The following is a 20,138-nucleotide window of genomic DNA, read 5'->3' on the forward strand; positions in this document are numbered from 1 at the left end:
TTCGCCCCTAGATAAAAATTTAACGTAACTTGTCTTTGAAATCATAACAAAGTGTAAATATAAATGGTTAAATGCCGCTTAAAAAATAGAAGTTACCTAACTTTAAATAAAACAAAGGCATTATACTTTGTATAAGATTTATTCGATTAATATTTTGGCTAATTCTTTGTACCTACACAACACGTTCACCAGTAACAAAAAGAGGGCCTAAGTACAGTACAAAATTATACGAAAAAGATCACCATTCAATGATAACTAACTTGCACCTTAAAATTAATGTTCAATTTGTGACTTTAGCCAACGAAATTTATTACTGAATTTATAAGAAATTCATGAAAATTGTCAGCCAAAATATCCTAGATAACATTTTTCTTTCTTACATAATTTCAAAACATGTCAAGATAACTTTAAAATAAATAGTTTTTGTCCATAGGTAAATAATATTTATTAAATAGAATATTTTATCCCTCAGAAACCAACGGTGGTTACATTTGAGCTACACCTAAATAAAGCATTTTAAATTTTACACAAAAATCGCCTAACAAGTGTATGTTAAAAAATATCAAAATATTCTCACACGTTTTAGGAAAAACTGTCGAAACAGTGAAGATATACGCTCGTATAGCAAATAGTGTTTACAAAATACTAATCAACAACGAATCACACAACAGTATAAATAGGAAAGCAACTTCGGGACATGTTCTAATAGGCGTTTATTCAAGTTATTCCGATGATTTCCCCGTTCAAAACATGGTGGCAAGTGGCAAAAATACAGCTCCATCAGATGAGAAGACATCGGCAAAGCAACTGCCATTACAGAACATATCCTTTTTAGAAATAAATTGTCTACTTATTCTACCTAATCTTACGCTATACATACAAACCCGCGTAATTTTACAATCTATCGATTTCACAATCAATACAAATATGAAAAATAGACCATAAGATTATGCTCATTGATCTCATACAAAAATACCATTAAAATGTTAATACATAACATAACTACTAAATAAAAACATATTTAATACATGCTCTTGCTATGAGATCAATGCCTTTGGGTCAGCTATTTACATACATACAATATGAAAAAAAGATCTTTTCTAGTTACTTTAGTCACTATTACAGAACTATTTCGAATAGTTCTTTTTAATAAAGAATCACAATTTTTACATGTTCCCTACAATAGAACATTATTAACCTCATTATAATGAACAAATCAATTTACACAAACTGACTGTGATGATAGTAACAGTACAACTAGCGAAAATACTTGCATTTCTTGACTATTCATTTGGCAAATTTAAAATAATATACGTCATTTCGTTTACTTATAAAAAAAGTTTTTCAGTCAACAAACAAATAAATGCTATAAATAAAGTTAACAGAACTGATTGTAACTCAGACACTTAATTAAATATTTTAGTAGATATTGTAGTACAAAAGGCAGGATATAGGATGGAAAATATTTACTGGCTGAAACTACTATAGACACGAAAAGGTTGGTTGTCTATGGATAAGTATGATCTATAATTAAATAAATATTTCCTCTAAAACACCCTACAATTAAGCGTTTTGAAACGACTAATTCATTAGACGGCTACATCTCTCTCACTCTTTGATCATTCAATTCAGATCTCTGATCAGTAAATATGCCACCTCAACTTGTTGAGATGATATGTCAAAGTTTCTTGAGTGCTTAAGAACTGAGAACACGTTATTTCTGCTCAAGTTGATTAATATGAAGACATTATGGTATATAGTGGTGAGGAAAAAGTAATTAATTTATTGGGAAAATGCTTACAATACCTGAAAATAGCCAAAGAACAAATCATTGAACATTACAAAGATGTCACTTATTTAGCAGTCAGAATAAGGAGAAATATAAAAGAATCCTTTTTTCCTTTTTTTCGTCGAAGGCAGCACATTTACTAATCATAGATTTGAAGCGCATTTATCACTACTACCAAGCACAATCCAGCTAACAACTACACTACGCTCACTACTTTAGGTAACGAGAAGGAACTACTGGGTACTACGTAACATAAGCTCCTTCAACCCAGTACAGTGGAATCAAATTCTACAATTTTTAACTTACTTTTTACATTAATAATGCAGGTTCTAAAAGTTTAACTTTAAAAAAATGCAAGATCATACCAAAAATTGGCAAGTTTTTGAAGTCTTGGGAAGAAACAATAATTTTCTAGTACTCACCCATATACTCCATTTATTCACTCATCACCAAGGATGTTGCCAAAATCTTTCGGTGTCGTTTAAGAATACAAAATGATGGAATAGTTCATAGTTATTGCGGTAATTTATCCAGGATTCCTCTGGTGATGATCGATTAGATAACAGGATAGCCAAAATGGGTGTAAGTTTCTTGTGTTAAGAAACTACAGATTTTAAAGCAAGTTTGTGCATAGTGTTGTTAGTTTCAAACAGTACCGCATCGGCATCGAATCGGTTCGGTTGCTACTATAAGCTTTTTACTCCCTACGTGGATCGCATCCCGCGGAGTTAGTATCCTTTGGAATCTGAAACAATGAAATGTACATTTACTTTTGCTCAATGCTTACAACTGCTCCAAAGGAGACGCTATAACGGTGGTTTGTGTTTGCTTTTGTGTGCGATGATACAGGGGGCTTTCTCCGAAAAACATTATCTGAAGTTTCGAATGCTGCTATCCCATTCACGCGAAGCGAGATGCGAACGTGACGACGGTGGCAGATATACCCGAAACTCCGTAAATAGTATTTCGGAGTAGCCCTGAAGGAGCGTGGGTTATGAAGTAGCTTGAGAGTCACGAACATAGAAGATATCCAGGGGCGGCTACCTATAGTGCGCACGGTCCTAGGGGGCGCCGGTACTAAGGCCTAGTTCAGACTCGGCGGAATTGATTGCTGGGCAGTTCTCGGCAAGTTTGCATCCACGGTTACCGCCTCAGTACCTCGCCAATGAGAACCACCCATAAACCACACTGTTACCGCGCGTCTATACAAGGCCTTAGTATTACTAGAGGGCGCTACCTTTGAAGATATCTTGAAGATTATGTAGAGCATTGGTTCCCAAACTTATTTGAGACGCGCCCCCTTTTGACCATACAAAAAATTCAGCACCCTCCCTCTTCCAGTCCAGATTATTTATTGGTCGTCGAGCAGTCTGGAATGCATTCTCTCAGCGGTCGCAGGTTTTTTATACTTAAGTACACAGATGGCCCGCGAGGTCTTTGCGCCTCCCATGGGGCGCGCGCCCCCCGCTTTGGGAACCAATGATGTAGAGGTATGGAAGGTTACCTTGCAGGCGGCTGTGGCCGGTGGCGGTGGTTCAGTAGAACTGCTTGAGCTGCTCGTAGCTGAGGAAGAAGATGATGTTCCACGGCCCCATGCGCAGCCACGTCGGCACGAAGCCCTTGTACAGCGCGCGCCCGCCCTCGCTGCGCACCGTCTGCAACACATAAAGCACATCGATGTAAAATTCTAAAGGGAACTAACGCATCAAGCCTGTTTATTATGGCGCAATTTCACTAGTCGATAGGGTCCGCATGCGGCGTGCGGGAGATTTCTGGAACGCGTGCCACAAGGCCCGCAATCTGGGTGCGAAGTTTACTAAAAAATAGAAACAAACATGGCGCGTCAGAAAATCTGAATGATGAATTTCATTGGTCGATAGCCCTGTCGGTATAATGCAAACGGGGAATCCCCGCAGGCGTTGTACCGAACGCGTATCTACTTGCAACTTTCTTTGGTCGTTATCTCGCATGCGGGGAGTCCCCGCATGCTGTATGCCGAACGAGTTATCGACTAATAAAAATGCGCCATTAAAGAAGGTTAAGGCACTTGTCCTATTCCCCCAAGGATTTCCATAACGACCGGTCCTTGTCCAGCAGTGGACGTCATATGGCTGAAATGAGTGAACCTGTCCTACTACCGGCGCGGCGAGATACAGAGTATACTGACTAAGCCTAGGCGCAGACCATCGATTTTTCGTCTGCCGATAGTTTAGTTGGGCAGTTGATTAGTATGGGCAATTGGGCATGTATGGAAGTGCGCACATTACACCGCATTTGGCCGATTCTTCATATAAATTAAAATCGGGCCCAACTATCGGCCAACTAAAAATCGGTGGACTGCGCCTAGTCCAACTGTCGACTGTTTTCCCGAGACAAATACCGTAATTTTGCAATATGGTGGCCATAATTAGCCAATGTATATTCAAATTATTAAATGTTCATGTGCTGACTGAAACGTTCAACTAAAGAATCCGTTAAGTGGTTCTAGGACTACAAAAGTATTTACCTGTAAGAAACAGTCTATGGTCCCTCTGTATATCCTTTCATTTGGTTTCGCTATGTGATCCTTCACTTTTCTTTGGTTCATTAGTCTTGTCTGAAAATAAAAATATATCATAATAAAGCGCTGTTTTTACCATCGCATCCTATTGAAAACTTAAATTTGAAAGAAAAGAATTGCTTTTCGGACCTCATCTATCCAGCACCTAAAGACATTTAGCAAGTTCTGCTCCGCTCTTATTCTTCAAATCGTTTTATTCACGAAGACGCGCCCCACCAATTTTTGGTCGAGGGAAGCGCGGGGTGCGGGGAGTTTGATCCGAGCAATCCGAGCGTCATTATTGTAGACGTTGATCACACGCAGTGCATTCATGGATAATTTAGCGTGTACCAATAACATTCAAACATTAGCGGATGAATGGTGGGGCGCATCTTCGTAGATGAAACGATCTACTATACACCACTAAATTTTTATCACCGAAAAACAATATTCTGGGTAATGAGTTATTGATACTGATCCCATTTGTGCAAAAAAAGAAGTTAAATAAAGTGACTCAAAATTTCCTCCTAAAATTGGTAATTTATGGACACACGCGTCGCTAGCACTATTTACGTACGATAATGTAACACTTATTCGAAATGGTCTAAGTTAGCTAAGTATGTAATAATAACACTGGAAGCACCTGGAAGCGTTGTCGAGGCGTGAGCGAGACAGACAGAGCGATGCAACGTGCGAGCGCGTACGACTACTCTAGCGAGCAGCGGAGTGACAAAGCTGTGACGCGTAAAATACGGACGGACTAAAGAAAATTTAATAAAAAAATTAACTTTATGAAAAACATTTATTTATTTTTTGCTTTAAATATTTAACACGTTTCTACATAAACTGTTAAAAATTTTTCGGTGATAAAATTTTTGTGGTGTATAAAAGGAACGGGTAGATTAAAGGACTCAGCTCTCGACTCCAGTCCCGAGATATAAACTTACTCGTATAACATCTAGCGGCGTGCTGGCCACGGCGCTCCCGAGGCTGGCCAGCAAGCTGGACGCGAAGTGGTTGGCGGGCGAGTCGCCCAGCGCCGGCAGCAGCCGCCGCTTGCACGCGTCGTACGCCGGCAGCTCCACCGCCGCGATCACCGCCGCGCGCTGCGACGTCGGGCCCACGCCGCGCCACAGCCCGCGTGTCCCTTCGAGGCGGTAGATGTCGGCGAAACATCGAACCAGGCCGCGCTTTTCGTCGCCCACCTGAAGCATGAGCAAGCTACATAAACACGGATACACAAATCTTTGGGTTTGCGACAAGATTAGTGGCCAAGTCGCTCCACAGACTGCGCGTGCCTTCGAGGCGGTAGATGTCAGCGAAACATCGAACCAGGCCGCGCTTCTCGTCGCCCACCTGAAGCATGAGCAAGCTATATTTAACAGGGATTCTTAACTTAGAGCCTGCTTGGGGATGTGATCGGGATCCCTTCGGAGAGTGTGGCCAATCCAGTTCCACTTGCGGCGCTTGATCTGTTCTTGGTCGATCGGATCGGATCGGAACCCCCAAGGAAAACGCAAACGTGGTCGCCCCAAGCAAACTTGGCGGCGCACTGTGGCAGACGAGGCGAAGAAGATCGGCAAGACTTGGAGCGAGATCAAACACATAGCTCAAGACCGAACGCGATGGAAGACTGTTGTGGACGCCCTCTGCCCCATCTAGGGGACATACGGCCGAATACTGAAACACTACTCAAATCTGTCACTCAGCTGACGGGCTCCTAAATTTAAGTATCCTTCAATTTTAAATGGTATTCTCAAACGCTACTCAACCGATTTAAAGCCGTGATCAGCTAAGCAGCTCTCAAATGTTTACATAATGGCAACATTTACCAAAAAAAGTATGTTTTCATTTACACAAATGATAACTTTACGTCTTTTATTTATCCATTACACGCAGCATCGTTTGGTTATGTATTGTCTTTTATGGAAATAATCAACTTAACATAGAACAGTTTATTTTTAGTTTCTATTATATATAAATCTCGTTTTATCATATAAAAAAATTAATGGTTTCTCAAGGCACGACTTGCTTTATGTGTCATACAGATTGCGGCCTCCAAAATGCAAGCCCCAGACGGTTCAATTGCGTAGTTACGGGCGTATTAACAATGAAAACCTGCTGCGAGACGCTCTGGAAATTGACTGGGAGCCACTGACGTTGACTACATGTATTAACCTGAAGGTCGAGCTGTTTACTGGGAATATCCTTAAGCTTTTCGACAAACATGCGCCCATTCACACAGTCCGCGTTAAGCGGCCGCCAGCACCTTGGATAAGCCAATCCATACGTGGTGCTATGTCTAGGCGAGACAAGGCATTCCGAAGGTTTAAAAGGAACAAATGTGAGAACAACTGGGATCTGTATAAGACTGCGCGTAACCGGTGTAACCAGATGATACGAAATGCTAAACGACGACATATTCACCATCAAATTCAGAACTCTTCAGCCCCAAATGTTTGGAAGTTTCTGGGAACACTGGGAATCGGTCGGTCAAAAGCTAACATCCTTCCCATCTCTCTGAACCTCAACGATATTAACCACCATTTTACAGATCTCCCTGCGCTCAATTCTCATAAGAAGGCGAGCACGTTAGCGTACATAGACTCCTTTCCTTCTCATGATATCGAGCCCTTCTCTTTTGCCCCGGTTTCCGAGGATGATATCTTAAAAATTATTTCCTCTATTACGTCCAAGGCGACTGGGGTGGATGGGATCAGTCGACAAATGATCTCTCCATTAGCAAAGGTACTTTCGCCAGTTATCATGCACATTGTTAATTTCTCCTTGGACTCGGGTCAATTTCCTGATTCATGGCGCAAGGCTATCGTCCGTCCTCTTCCCAAGGTTCCCACTCCGACTGCACCAAATCACTTCCGACCCATCTCTATATTACCTTATCTCTCCAAAATTACTGAATCGTGTGTCTTAAAACAGTTATCATCACATTTCTCTCAAAATAACCTCCTTAATGCATTTCAGTCGGGCTTTCGTCCGTCTCATAGCACTTTTATCATTGTTCACTGACAGAGCATCAAATTGACAAATCAACCACAATCAACAACTCTTGGAAATGCTGCTATGCGATGTCCCCTTAATCCTCAGAAATAGGCATGTTTATAAAAAGCGATTTCATAGCAGCTATTTTGGTTGTTACTTCGTGCACTATACGATGCACAGTTGGCTGTTAGATTTGGAAGATATCACCTAGTACACGTTCATAACTTCCCGTTGCGTAGAATAGTAGGGTTATAATAAGTATTTGATGTTTTAAACTATTATGTTGCATTTTTTACTATAAAATTATCATAAATCCATCTTCTCGATTGAAATTCTTATGCTTTAACCTATTTATTAGGATTTAACCTATCATCAGCGTGGAATCCGGTGATAACGAAGTACGAATCGCGTTCTAGGCCGTCTCAGAGAAACCCGGACACTGTTAGTGTAGTTTGTCGGACTGACTGTACCACTGACGAAAATATTGTGCAAATGCGGGTGGGTGAAGAAAACTCATCGCGCTGGAGCAGACGACGCCGCATCTCTTCAGTCTGCCCGCGACCATGACTCGTGCAACCGAGCCGAAACGTCGGGAGGGTAAATATTATTTACCGTTAAAATAGATATTGTTGCAATAAATCCCGTGAAGTGATAATTTTATAATAAGTATTTGGTCCACTGGTTGTATGGCATTTGGTGAGGGGTTTCAAAGAGCTTCCAAATTATGAATCCAGAAACAACACCGTTTCTTTAGGGACGCGGAACCTCGCTCGGAATTGCATGTCATTATAATAATATTTTTCAATAGCGTTCAGCCTTATTGCGTTCCTGCGATTAGATCTAGGTATTTCCTCGAGGCTCGAAAGAAATGATAACGATGACACATTATTTACCACTATTTAGGTCGATTTAGGTATAAGAATAGGATTTAAGATACCGCGCAAGCACTCTCAAATTTAACAGCTGCTTAAGACGATTTGACAGTTGTTTGAGTAGTGCTTAGCGTTGAATGGCGTTTCAGTATGCGAAAATTCATTTAAGTGGCGTTTGAGTGCAACTTAATTTGAGAGGTGCTTAAAAATTGAGAACTGCTCAGATATTGTTTTGAGTATGCGAAATGGAAGTTTAGGAGCTGCTTAACTATTTGAGAAGCCGTCAAATATTTAAATGGCGTTTCAGTATTCGGCCGATAGGACCATAAGTCAAGTCTTAACTTAGGGTACAAAAATCTTAAGGCTAGCGACAGGATTGGCTATTTGAAACAGTAGGCACTATACCCACGCCATAGACCACGCGTGTCTTCGAGGCGGTAGATGTCGGCGAAGCATCGGACGAGGCCGCGCTTCTCGTCGCCAACCTGAAGCATGAGCAAGCTACATAAACACGGATACACAAATCTTTGGGTTTGCGACAAGATTAGTGGCCAAGTCGCTCCACAGCCCGCGGGTCCCTTCGAGGCGGTAGATGTCGGCGAAGCATCGGACGAGGCCGCGCTTCTCGTCGCCCACCTGAAGTACAAGCAGGGTTCTTAAAAAAAAAGGTACGCAAACCCTGACCTTAAAGGGTATATGACAAGATAAGCCATTTAAAACTAAGAACAACAAGGCCCACGCCGCGCCACAGCCCGCGGGTCCCTTCCAGGCGGTAGATGTCGGCGAAACATCGGACGAGGCCGCGCTTCTCGTCGCCTACCTGAAGCATGAGCAAGCTACATAAACAGGGATTCTTAACTTAGGGTACAATAATCTTAAGGCTAGCGACAGGATTGGCTATTTGAAACAGCATGGCCTATGCCCGCGCCATAGCCCGCGCGTGCCTTCTAGGCGGTAGATGTCGGCGAAACATCGGACGAGGCCGCGCTTTTCGTCGCCCACCTGAAGTACAAGCAGGGTTCTTAAACAAGATGCTAGAAAAAAAGGAATAAATAGAGGATTTAAGACAAGATTAGCCATTTAAAATTAAGAATCCAAGTCGTGGCACAACCCGCGGGTTCCTTCGAGGCGGTAGATGTCGGCGAAGCATCGGATCAAACCTCGCTTTTCGTCGCCCACCGACACAGAACGAGCAATATTCTCAAGGCCATATTCCAGGAAAGAGTAGACACGTTTAATGTAAGTAACTAATATAACTTCATCTCTCATAAAGATAGCTGGCAGCTATAAAATAAATTCATTTAATATGTCATAATGATAAAGAAAGATACATTCATCATTGTTGTTCATAAATGTCTGTATGACGAAATGTGAAAGAGGTGTGACTGCAGCGCGAATGACGTCGGGACTCGAGTTATCTCTTTACGCAAACTTTCCGATTAAATCACATGACAGAGACAAGTAATTTAACAGCGGTATCGTGAATTTACGTGAATGCACATAGTACGCAGAACTGACGGCCGATGGGGCAGCAAGGTTCTGGAATGGAGGCCACGTACCGGAAAACGCAGCGTAGGACGTCCACCCACAAGGTGGACCGATGACCTGATAAAGGTAGCGGGAAGGCGCTGGATGCAGGCCGCTACCAACCGTGTGATGTGGAAGTCATTGGGGGAGGCCTATGTTCATCAGTGGACGTCCTGTGGCTGAAATGATGATGATGATGATGATCGTGAATTTGTTAAAATATGAACCAGTTTTCAGAACTCTGATCAAAGCCAGTTCCAAGCAGCTTTCGATGAGAGTTGGCTTAGAGAAAAAAATTATGAGTTTTGGATCTGACTAAGTGTTTATTCAGGTCAATGAAATTAAAAAAAAATACTAAAATAAAAAAAATCATGCTACGAACTTCGGTATTTCTTACAAAAGAAGCAAGTACGTTACGCCCGGTTTGCACCAAGGCGCAGTGGAGTAGAGCCGAGAAGTGGAAATAATGAAATCTGAAAGGTTATTCAAAACACTTATCCGCTCCACTCTGCTCTGCTCCTTGGAGGCTATTACCTCAAGCTACTCAGTGCTCGTGAGCTAAGTACTAAACAAGTATGTCAGGCTGCTGACAGTACTTCAACCTACGAATGTGACCTCACCTGCACCCGCACTTTGAGCACATCAGTGGGGTTGGCGACGGCGCTGGAGAGCAAGTATAATATAGGCTTACCTCGAGCTGCTCATGAGCTAAGTACTAAACAAGTATGTCAGGCAGGTACTTCAAGCGAAGGCGAATGAGACCTTCCAGACAAACGGGACTATTCCCACCTCTCGTTCCCACCACTGCAACTCCTGTGTAGCCAGGATCTACAGCTTGACCGCCATAAAAACCCAACCAATGAAGGTCAAGTTTGTCCCGGGGAAAGTTAAACTGTCTTTGGACACGCAACGAAATTAATCAGAAGAACATAGGAAGAGTTCGAAATTAAGGTTCGACTTCCCTCCATTGGAAAGCGGATGACAGGTGACAAATAAAGGTTTAAAACCTTTATGAAAAGATTATGCACCACGGACAATATCAATTAAGGGGGCCTATCTATTAGCAACTACCTGCCAATAATATTTTTCACAAAATCGCTTTTTTAAAAGCACGGAAATTTTTCCTTGTCGCGATAAGATCGGTGTAATAAATTGCGGAAACAGATGTATGAATATTGAATTAAGCATAGCCTACTGCCAGACAGTAAACCTGATCTCTCACCTGCATCCGGACTTTGAGCACATCGGTGGGGTTGGCGACGGCGCTGGAGAGCAAGTATAACATAGGCTTACCTCTGTTGACCTCTGAAGACAGTACTTCAAGCAAAGGCGAATGTGACCTGACAGACAGTAAACCTGATCTCTCACCTGCATGCGCACTTTGAGCACATCGGTGGGGTTGGCGACGGCGCTGGAGAATCCGCCGGCGAAGGCCGCACAGAAGGTGTTGGTGGGCAGGTGCTCCACGGATCCGCCGTCCGCGCGCCGCACCGCGATCCACTGCTTCAGCGAGTAGTACGTGCCGAACTTGATCGTGCCGTACGTGGCCTGCCGCAACACTGCTGGCCAGATGCTGAGGGACAATAAGCAATGGGGTATCGTATTTGCGTTTATCATTTGGCGCCATTAACAAGCTGAAGTGGCAGTGAGCAGGCCACATAGTACGCAGAACTGACGGCCGATGGGGCAGCAAGGTTCTGGAATGGAGGCCGCGTACCGGAATACGCAGCGTGGGACGTCCACCCACAAAGTGGACCGACGACCTGATAAAGGTAGCAGGAAGGCGCTGGATGCAGGCCGCTACCAACCGTGCGATGTGGAAGGATTTGGCGCCAACAGCGAGACAGAACCTATTCTACAGTGGCGAACCTTTTCAACAGCCCCAGCTGCTCATTTATCATCATCATTATTATTTCAGCCATAGGACGTCACTGCTGAACATAGGCTTCCCCCAATGATTTCCAAGTTGATCGATCGATTGGTAGCGGCTTGCGTCCAGTGCCATCTGCATCCTGCTTATGATATAGTCTGTTCAGTGGACAGCTCCAGCCTCTAGACAAGTGGCAAAACGTGCTCTGTCGTTTTTTGTATATCACATATACACTCGCGAGCAAAACTATGGAATCACTTACATGAAGTTGTTTCCACGCGATCTTGTGTACTAACGAATTTGTTAGTAACAAAAAAAGTGGCACCATTTTAAAGATTAAACTTTTACCTTTAAATTGATACCAAATTCATTTAAATCACACCAGTATTTAAAAAGATATCCCGGCTGATGTGAAGAAGTAAGGAAAAAGACATGTATCAACTGTTTGATACGTCGCGAGTTGCGGCCCATTTACCCCCTATAAAAGCACGTGTTTTCGGATTTTTGCTTTCACACGTTGATCCATACACATCTCAGCTTCTTTTGACACTTTACCTGGGATTCTACACCTTCAGAAGCCAGTCCTGGGTTTCGAAAGTTTTAAGACGCTTTCGGGAGACTAGTGGCTTTATCCCGAGACCAAGTTCTGAACAGCGCCGGTGCATATCGCAGAGGGATGACCGTTTTTTCATGTCAACCTCTCTATGAAATCATCATTTGAGTGGTATCGACGTCCAGCAAGAGCTCAGAAATGTTCGTAGGATAGCTGTTAGCGTGTGGACAGTTCGTCTAAGATATAAGCAATAGAATTTGACTCCAAAAAGGCCTGCCACAGGCTTAAAACTGACGGCAGGTCACCGATATGCACGCTTTCAATTTGCTCGTACACATCTCGATGGGAAGTCGAGCAAGCCACCCCCATAAGCCACTGTTTCAGCGAACCAGCACTGCACAAATCGCTCCCCAGACTGCCTATAGACCCGACCTCTTCAACTGCTGCACTGCAAACACAGTCTGCATTCATCGGAGAACAAAACTCTCCTCCATTACTCGCCTACCCATCAAAATAAATGGGAGTTAATTGAAAGCATGCTTGTCGGTGAACTGCCGTCAGTTTCGAGCCTCTGGCAGGCCTTTTTGGAGTCAAATTCTATTGCTTATATCTTAGACGATCTGTCCACACGCTAACAGCTATCCTACGAACATTTCTGAGCTCTTGCTGGACGTCGATACCACTCAAATGATGATTTCATAGAGAGGTTGACATGAAAAAACGGTCATCCCTCTGCGATATGCACCGGCGCTGTTCAGAACTTGGTCTCGGGATAAAGCCACTAGTCTCCCGAAAGCGTCTTAAAACTTTCGAAACCCAGGACTGGCTTCCGTGGAGTTGACGTGCGACAGCTTGCTGGCTGAGCCCTTCTTGCAATAGTGCAACGATTTGTGCTGCTTCTGTAGGTGTGGAATCCCAGGTAAAGTGTCAAAAAAAGCTGAGATGTGTATGGTATGGATCAACGTGTGAAAGCAAAAATCCGAAAACACGTGTTTTTATAGGGGGTAAGTAGGCCGCAACTCGCGACGTATCAGACAGTTGATACATGTCTTTTTCCTTACTTCTTCACATCAGCCGGAATATCTTTTTAAATACCGCTGTGATTTAAATGAATTTGGTATCAGTTAAAAGGTAAAAGTTTAATCTTTAAAATGGTGCCACTTTTTTTCTTACTAACAAATTCGTTAGTACACAAGATCGCGTGGAAACAACTTCATGTAAGTGATTCCATAGTTTTGCTCGCGAGTGTAGTTACTTCGCTCCGTGAATGATTTCGGAATTACAACTGTCATGTTTTGCCACTGTCTTACTGTCTAGGGTCAATGTGAATGCTCACCAAAATTGTAATTGGTAAACCTGTATCCAGCTTAGTAATAAAATAGGATATTCCGAGGAAAACGATTACGGACTAATAATAACTTTCGACCAAAATAAAACATTAGGATAGCAATAACAAAAACCTAAATATTTGAAACGAAGCTAATTATAGCACTTAATGTGCGAAGATATAAATAAATAGAGAATGCAGGACTCCTGCTGATGGATGCACGAGTGTTCCCCACCCACTCTTCGTGGCGACGCAGTGTTTATTCTATTTTCTCTTCACTGATTCATGCCAGTAATTATAGTGTAAATATTAGAGTAATTTCACGAAAGCCATTGAAAATTTGACTGGATTCCAACGCCAATTTGTTTGTGTGTTTGCCAAAAAATCAAGACACCGTAGCGTGATTCGCACGCGGCGAGATTGCGACGATAACGGACCACTCGTGTAAACAGAATTACATGTGTAGTTCTAATCTAAAGCTGGCTGAATCGCCTAGTGAGATAAGACAAATAGTTTTTCAACAAGATTTGAGAGCAATCCACTAAAATTAATTAATTTAGATTTTAGAACAACCTTCATAGTCCCCTCAGCCACAAAATATATTTTGTGCCTCAACGGAGTTATAGTCCCCAGAAACATGCATGTCATGAGATCAGGCAAATAAAGCAACAGTGCTACAGGCATTCTAATAATTTTAAACTTATTGGTAGGTATAGCATAATTTACAACTGTAATTCCAAAATAATGTTTGCCTGAGTGCCTGGTTGGCTTGTCAAATATAAACGAGTTGCTTAAATGCAGATAAACAAGAAATTAAAATCTACTGTGTATTTGGCAGTGTGACAGTCCCATCAATATAATTTATTCTATTAGAAACATGTTTGTTTATCTACAGCCACTAAGTTAGTCTCGCAGCACCTCGAAATAACATAAGTGTTTTCTTTATTCTCACAAAGGATGGTTAATAATCGCCGAGGGCATTAAACTATGTTTACTGATAAAATTATTCATTTAAACTTCAATTTACTGTGAATATTTTTCAGTAACAACAAAATTCAGCAGATGTGATGCAAATAATCAATTTGGATTCGTAATTAAATGTCTTTATAGCTTCAATCGTTTGGCGACACTTCGCCACTTAAACACTTTTAGAGAGGTAATTCGGTTTTAATGTTTATAGATTTTTCCTTGCAAATCGTCTGTCGATGGCATATTCGTTAATTCTCGTATTCGTTTTTCTGTGTACCTGCATGCATGTATCCTTGGTATTATCTTGAACTTTTTAGGCCTCTTAAAATAGCACGAACGAGACTGAACGGTCTTCATGATTACGCGGCAATTTGTTGTGCCTGATACACTATGGCACTGATAATACGACGCAAAATCGATAACGTAGGAGGCACCTACGTTCCAAATCTTCCAACCATTGCGAATTTGTGAATCTGAAAGTAGCTATTATAAATGCGACAAGAACTCTGTCTGTAATCTGTATGTTACGTCAGGCCTGGCTCACTCCGCGCGGTACATCCGATAATTACCTACAGCGAAGCGCCCCGCCGCACGGTGGGCCAGAAATCGACCTCCCCTTTCATAGGATTTTTAAAAAAAAAATTTTACTTTTTGGCACTTTAAAGTATGCAGGTGTTTTGAACACATTATAACATTAAATTAAATAGTATTCTCGGGCCTCGTCTCGTCTTGTACACCACGTAATGTGTCATTTTGTGTTTCAAATGTATGAAAATGAAAACTAATTACCTCATAACTTTTTCCGGTCTTGCTCGGTCAGGCTGAAACTTTCAGGTATTGTTACCGAGTCTGTAAAGAAGCTGCACGATCTTTTACTTTGATCCCGAACGGTCCCGATTAGGAGTTACGAATGAAAANAAATAAGTAGATTAATTAATTTATAAAAAAATATAAATTATTTTTTCACTAGACAGCAACCCTAACAGCGTAAGAAGAGTTCAGAGGCACGCGATAGAAAGAGACAAAACCTGTAGGTGAATAAAATTGTAGGTACGTAGTGCTGTGCGAGCTGAATTCCACTGTATCGCGTCGTAGCAAGACTCGCATTTATTTAAATCGTCTTGCGGAGTAATCCTTCTGTACCTGTACTATTACTTATTCTGTGGTTACGTGTTCGCGCCTAAACCGATTATAATTGTTTGCTAAAGAGAGATAGGACCTAGGATCACGTAGGCTGCTAGGAATACTGCCGAAAAAGATCATAAGGAAAAATTTTCTCATGTTAGTGGTTTGAAAAATTTTTTTACGCTTTTGGTAGGTACTAAACTATATGTCTTTTTCAGGCGACCGAAAGCCACGGGCAGGAACAACTTCCTATATTTTGCGTTACGAACATGTTTTTATTTTTAGAAGTATCCTTGCCAGTTCAAGGTTCACTTATCTTTAACTAGATAACAGAAAAAGCTTCTTTATCGAAATCGGCGTGTACTGGGGGCGATTTCGGTATACTAGAGATCATCTCGAAATATACAAAACTCGTTAACTTCGTATTTTGATCTATTCTGTCGATATAAGACAGAGCACGTAAAAATAAGATTTGTTTCGTAAGATCGGCTGCAATGTGTCGAATGTCACCCGAAATGTAAGAATATGCAATATTTCTGTTTTTTGAAAATTATCTCTGTTAAACGACAATCGCCCCCTGACCTATATGGGCCATTCTTAAATTTGTGCCAAATTTTTTTAAAAATTAAAGATTTTTTTTTTAAACTTTTTGCGATGTGTATCGAAAGTATAAACCAAAAGCATACTTTTGATGTATATGGACAACCTTAAAGCCCTCGGAAAGGAAACAAAATAGCCTACGTAAACACGGCTGTGACACTGCATGACATGGATGTGACAGTTTTACATTTTTACTGTAAATAATAATATTTATGTTGTTAAATTTATATCATAATAGTTTAAATTGATTAACAATAGATTACACTAAATTCGTTTCATCATCAAAGGTGTTATTTGGACATATGTTTTTTTTTCTGAACATCCAAAAATTTAATTAAAATTGAGATCAAAAATACCGTCAGGTAGTTAATATATCTACTAGATAATAAAAAAATAGACTTTTTATTATTGGCACTATCTGATCATGCTTCCGATATGCTACCTACATGGTTTCGAAATGATAATATGCTTAACAAATTAGTAAATCTTAAACACAGTAGGTACCTAATTGAGTATCAAATGAGATTTCTGTAGGATTCACATAACAGTTGGTTTTGACAACTTAAACATGTTTCATAGTCACCGTACCACTAAAAATATGGTTAATAGCAATTCCTTTTAAAACAACTCCGACCACCTCTGCAGGGCCTTTACCGGGAGCTGTCTCAGTAAAATTTGATTTATCTGCAGAAATGAGAAAGTGCAATAATTTTTCCTTCGTGGCATCTAGAAAATTATACTAGCGAAAAATAAGTACACTTACTAAAAGGCTGCTCCTAAAAATTGCACAATACACAAAATAATTTAGCAGAACAACAAAAACTATTAAAATAATAAAAATAGAATGTCACAACCACGCGTTGTAATGTCACGACCATGTACTTAAATAGTTTGCGGTAGTGACACATTTTTAATACCATGGCCGTGACAATTTGGAACGTGTCCGATATATCCAAAAAACTATCTGTGAATTAGCAGATCTTGTGCAATTATCTGAAACTATACTGCATGAGGTACATAATTATGTTTTATACAATAGCGTGACATTGATACCTACCTTTAAAAACCGTACACGGGATGGACGTGTTATGGTTGTCCCTTTTTTCAAATAAATAGGAAATAATTTTTTGCGGCTCACTCACTACGTTCAGCCATTTGCAAATCTAATAAGATGACAATGTTACTGTTCTAAAAAAACTTAGCAAGGGATGTCAATATCAAAGATAGTTTTTTACCGAGTTACGCATATGTAAAGTGGCGCACGTGGTTGTGACACAAAAACTGCTCACACAATGTTTGGTGTTCAAAATCAAAAATGGTAATTATTATTGATATAAATTTTTAACAGTCTTATATAACATGTATTAATCTTGCATAATTACTGTAATATTTATCAAAATAACATAACATCTCTTCAGAAAAAAATATTGTATGTCCAAATCCGGGAATCTCACACTACACGGTCCGTGACATTTTGGACATGTAACTTTTTTTAAATATTCTTCTAATAGTTTTATAATAAAAATGATATTGGGCCTAGTTAATAGAGGTATTTTACTAAGTAAATTAATATACAGTGCACTGATTTTCTTTAAAAACATATGCTATTCTTACATCTCACACAAAAATGCGTAGGAATAAGAATGGCCCATATCTTCATCACTGTATTTCGTCTCTCTCTGCATGTGGGCTCAAATGAGATGTAAAATCAATGCATAACAACTTGTTATGTCTTTGTTACATCTTTCTAATAACAAGTTCATGTTTTTGCATCATATTATTACAAACATTTGAACTCTCAATGGGTACTTTATCAACAATAATATGAAATGATGTTATATTCTATTGTTTGTTCGTTGATGATGAATAAGTTTCCATGGGTAATACTGAATACCATGTAAATACCAGAAAAGAAATGTGTCAATTTGGATGGATAAATTCTCAGACTGAGCATTTCTACTGCTGGATGTAAAATTGCAAAGGAAAATGATCTTCGTTTCATCTCCTCACCATTAGCTATCTTCTTGAAAGAGAGTCTACATACTTATATTATATGTATTGTAAAAAAAACTAAAGATATGACTATTGATTGGATCCTATTATTACTGTAATATACCCGAACTTTTACATCAGAATACATACATACAAATGGGCTAATATGTATAGTTGCTAAATATCAGTGCTAACTTATAGACTTTGTATTATGACTTGTCGGAAGATATCCAAATAGTTATTGACTTATTGTACATGCAAAAAAATGTACTTTGTTTTCTCTTCTCATTGTTAGCAATTTCCTTAATAAAGGAAATATTCAATGGTTATTATAACAAAAGAAAAAACAGTTACTTACAACTTAAGAGGAGAATGAGGCATGAATTTGTATTGAAAATACAATTATGCATGTCCATGGTCAACTAAGTTCATAAATGAAGACAGAACAATGATATTAAGACTCAAAAAAAATTTAAGTTCTACAAAGAATATTGGCATGGACCAAAACAAATCCATTTTTGAACAACAAAATTATTTAAAACTAATTTTAGGACCATATTCATTATAAGATATAATTTTTAATCACTGTAATTAGGATATATCTACATATTAATAAGACCAATTTTAGTCTGAGGTGGAATTGTGTAAAGCAATCGTAATCATTTGACAGTTCATAACGTACGATAAAGTCAGTTAAACAAAGCTTTTGACAAAATAATTGTATGTTATGAACTGTCAAATGATAACGATTGCTTTACACAATTCCACCTCTGAATTAATACAATATTTTCAATATTTACCCGCAGTACAAAGCCTTGACCCCTTCCTGCTGCGAGGTCTTCACGAAGCAGTCCACCATGCCGGTGTACCGTAGCTCCACATGACGCGGGTCTATCTTCTGGCCCTGGATCTGAAGGCGAGTCTTAGTCGTGTCTATTGGGAATGTACCTGTAAAATACATTCTAATATATTTTACAGGCTAAGCTTTGATTAATCACGAATTTTCAGTGGTTTATGTTCAGCTTTAAGAACTGAATAGGTAAGTTGAACAATGATTATTAGCAAGACCTGACTCGACTGAACCGAAAAATCTCAGTGAAGTCCAGTTAGAAAATTGAGGTTATGTATTGTTGTAGTACAGAAAAAAGTATTATATTTTTCTCAGGCTTACCAAATTCCGCGACGATCGACGCCAGACCGCCGTATATGAACGGTCTCCAGTCACTTTCGCCCATTACATACGAACAGAGGCTTCGAAGACCAAAAAATTCAGGAAAATATCCTAGCGCAGCCGGCCGAGATTCAGACGGACTAGCAAGGTATTTCGTTTGTAAAAATTAGCGATTAGGACTAGAAACATTCAACACATCCAGGGTCACCACACAAAATACTTTTGTCACAAATTAATTATGATTTATATGAATTTTCAATAACTTTAGCCCGACCGCCACTATCCACCACCAGTGTTTCCACTAGAACGATTTCCTTTCCCCACACGGCAATTCAGATTTCCCCTTCTACGGACTTTTCTCCCCTCAAAAATTATTTTGCTGTAGTTTTGACACCACACGCCACTCCTAAAATTTATAGTTTATTTATCGTTCTTCTTCTATAGTCTATTGTATTAATATTATTATTTACACAAAATTCTTCAGTCAGCAAAATTGTTTTATATTGAAGCGATCGTACAAATCAAGAAACGATTTGTATTTGAAGATGTGCACAATGATTCGTCTTTTTTAAACCCGAAAAATGCCATTGATTTGCACCCTACATCATTGTACAAAATCGCGAAAAAATACATTCCATCGCACATTGCTGTAGATTTAACAGAGCTGGACAAGGAATGGAGAAATCAAAGTCTCCTGTCCGATATGGATTGTAATGATTCCATAGATACGGTAAGCTACTGGAAAAAAATTTTTGAAAAAAAAAATGTTGACAGCAGATGTAAATTCGTTCAACTGCCAATTTT

The 20,138-nt window shown here is 40.1% G+C and overlaps 1 protein-coding gene across 1 annotated transcript; it reads right to left on the reverse strand.

Moving 5' to 3' along the window:
- Positions 1–120: 120 nt before the first annotated feature.
- Bmcp (uncoupling protein Bmcp mitochondrial) lies at positions 121–19,621 on the reverse strand. The gene is made up of 7 exons (XM_028317561.1): positions 19,335–19,621; positions 18,964–19,111; positions 11,096–11,300; positions 5,276–5,533; positions 4,296–4,385; positions 3,294–3,444; positions 121–2,534 (listed from the first exon to the last, which is right to left on the reverse strand). The coding sequence occupies exons 1-6, from the start codon at positions 19,396–19,398 to the stop codon at positions 3,325–3,327; spliced, it is 885 nt and encodes a 294-aa protein (XP_028173362.1). The 5' UTR covers positions 19,399–19,621; the 3' UTR covers positions 121–2,534; positions 3,294–3,324.
- Between the last annotated feature and the right edge of the window lie 517 nt (positions 19,622–20,138).

The sequence above is a fragment of the Ostrinia furnacalis genome, unplaced genomic scaffold, assembly GCF_004193835.3.
Source record: "Ostrinia furnacalis isolate ACB-3 unplaced genomic scaffold, ASM419383v2 OfSCF6303, whole genome shotgun sequence".
Classification (NCBI taxonomy): domain Eukaryota; kingdom Metazoa; phylum Arthropoda; class Insecta; order Lepidoptera; family Crambidae; genus Ostrinia; species Ostrinia furnacalis.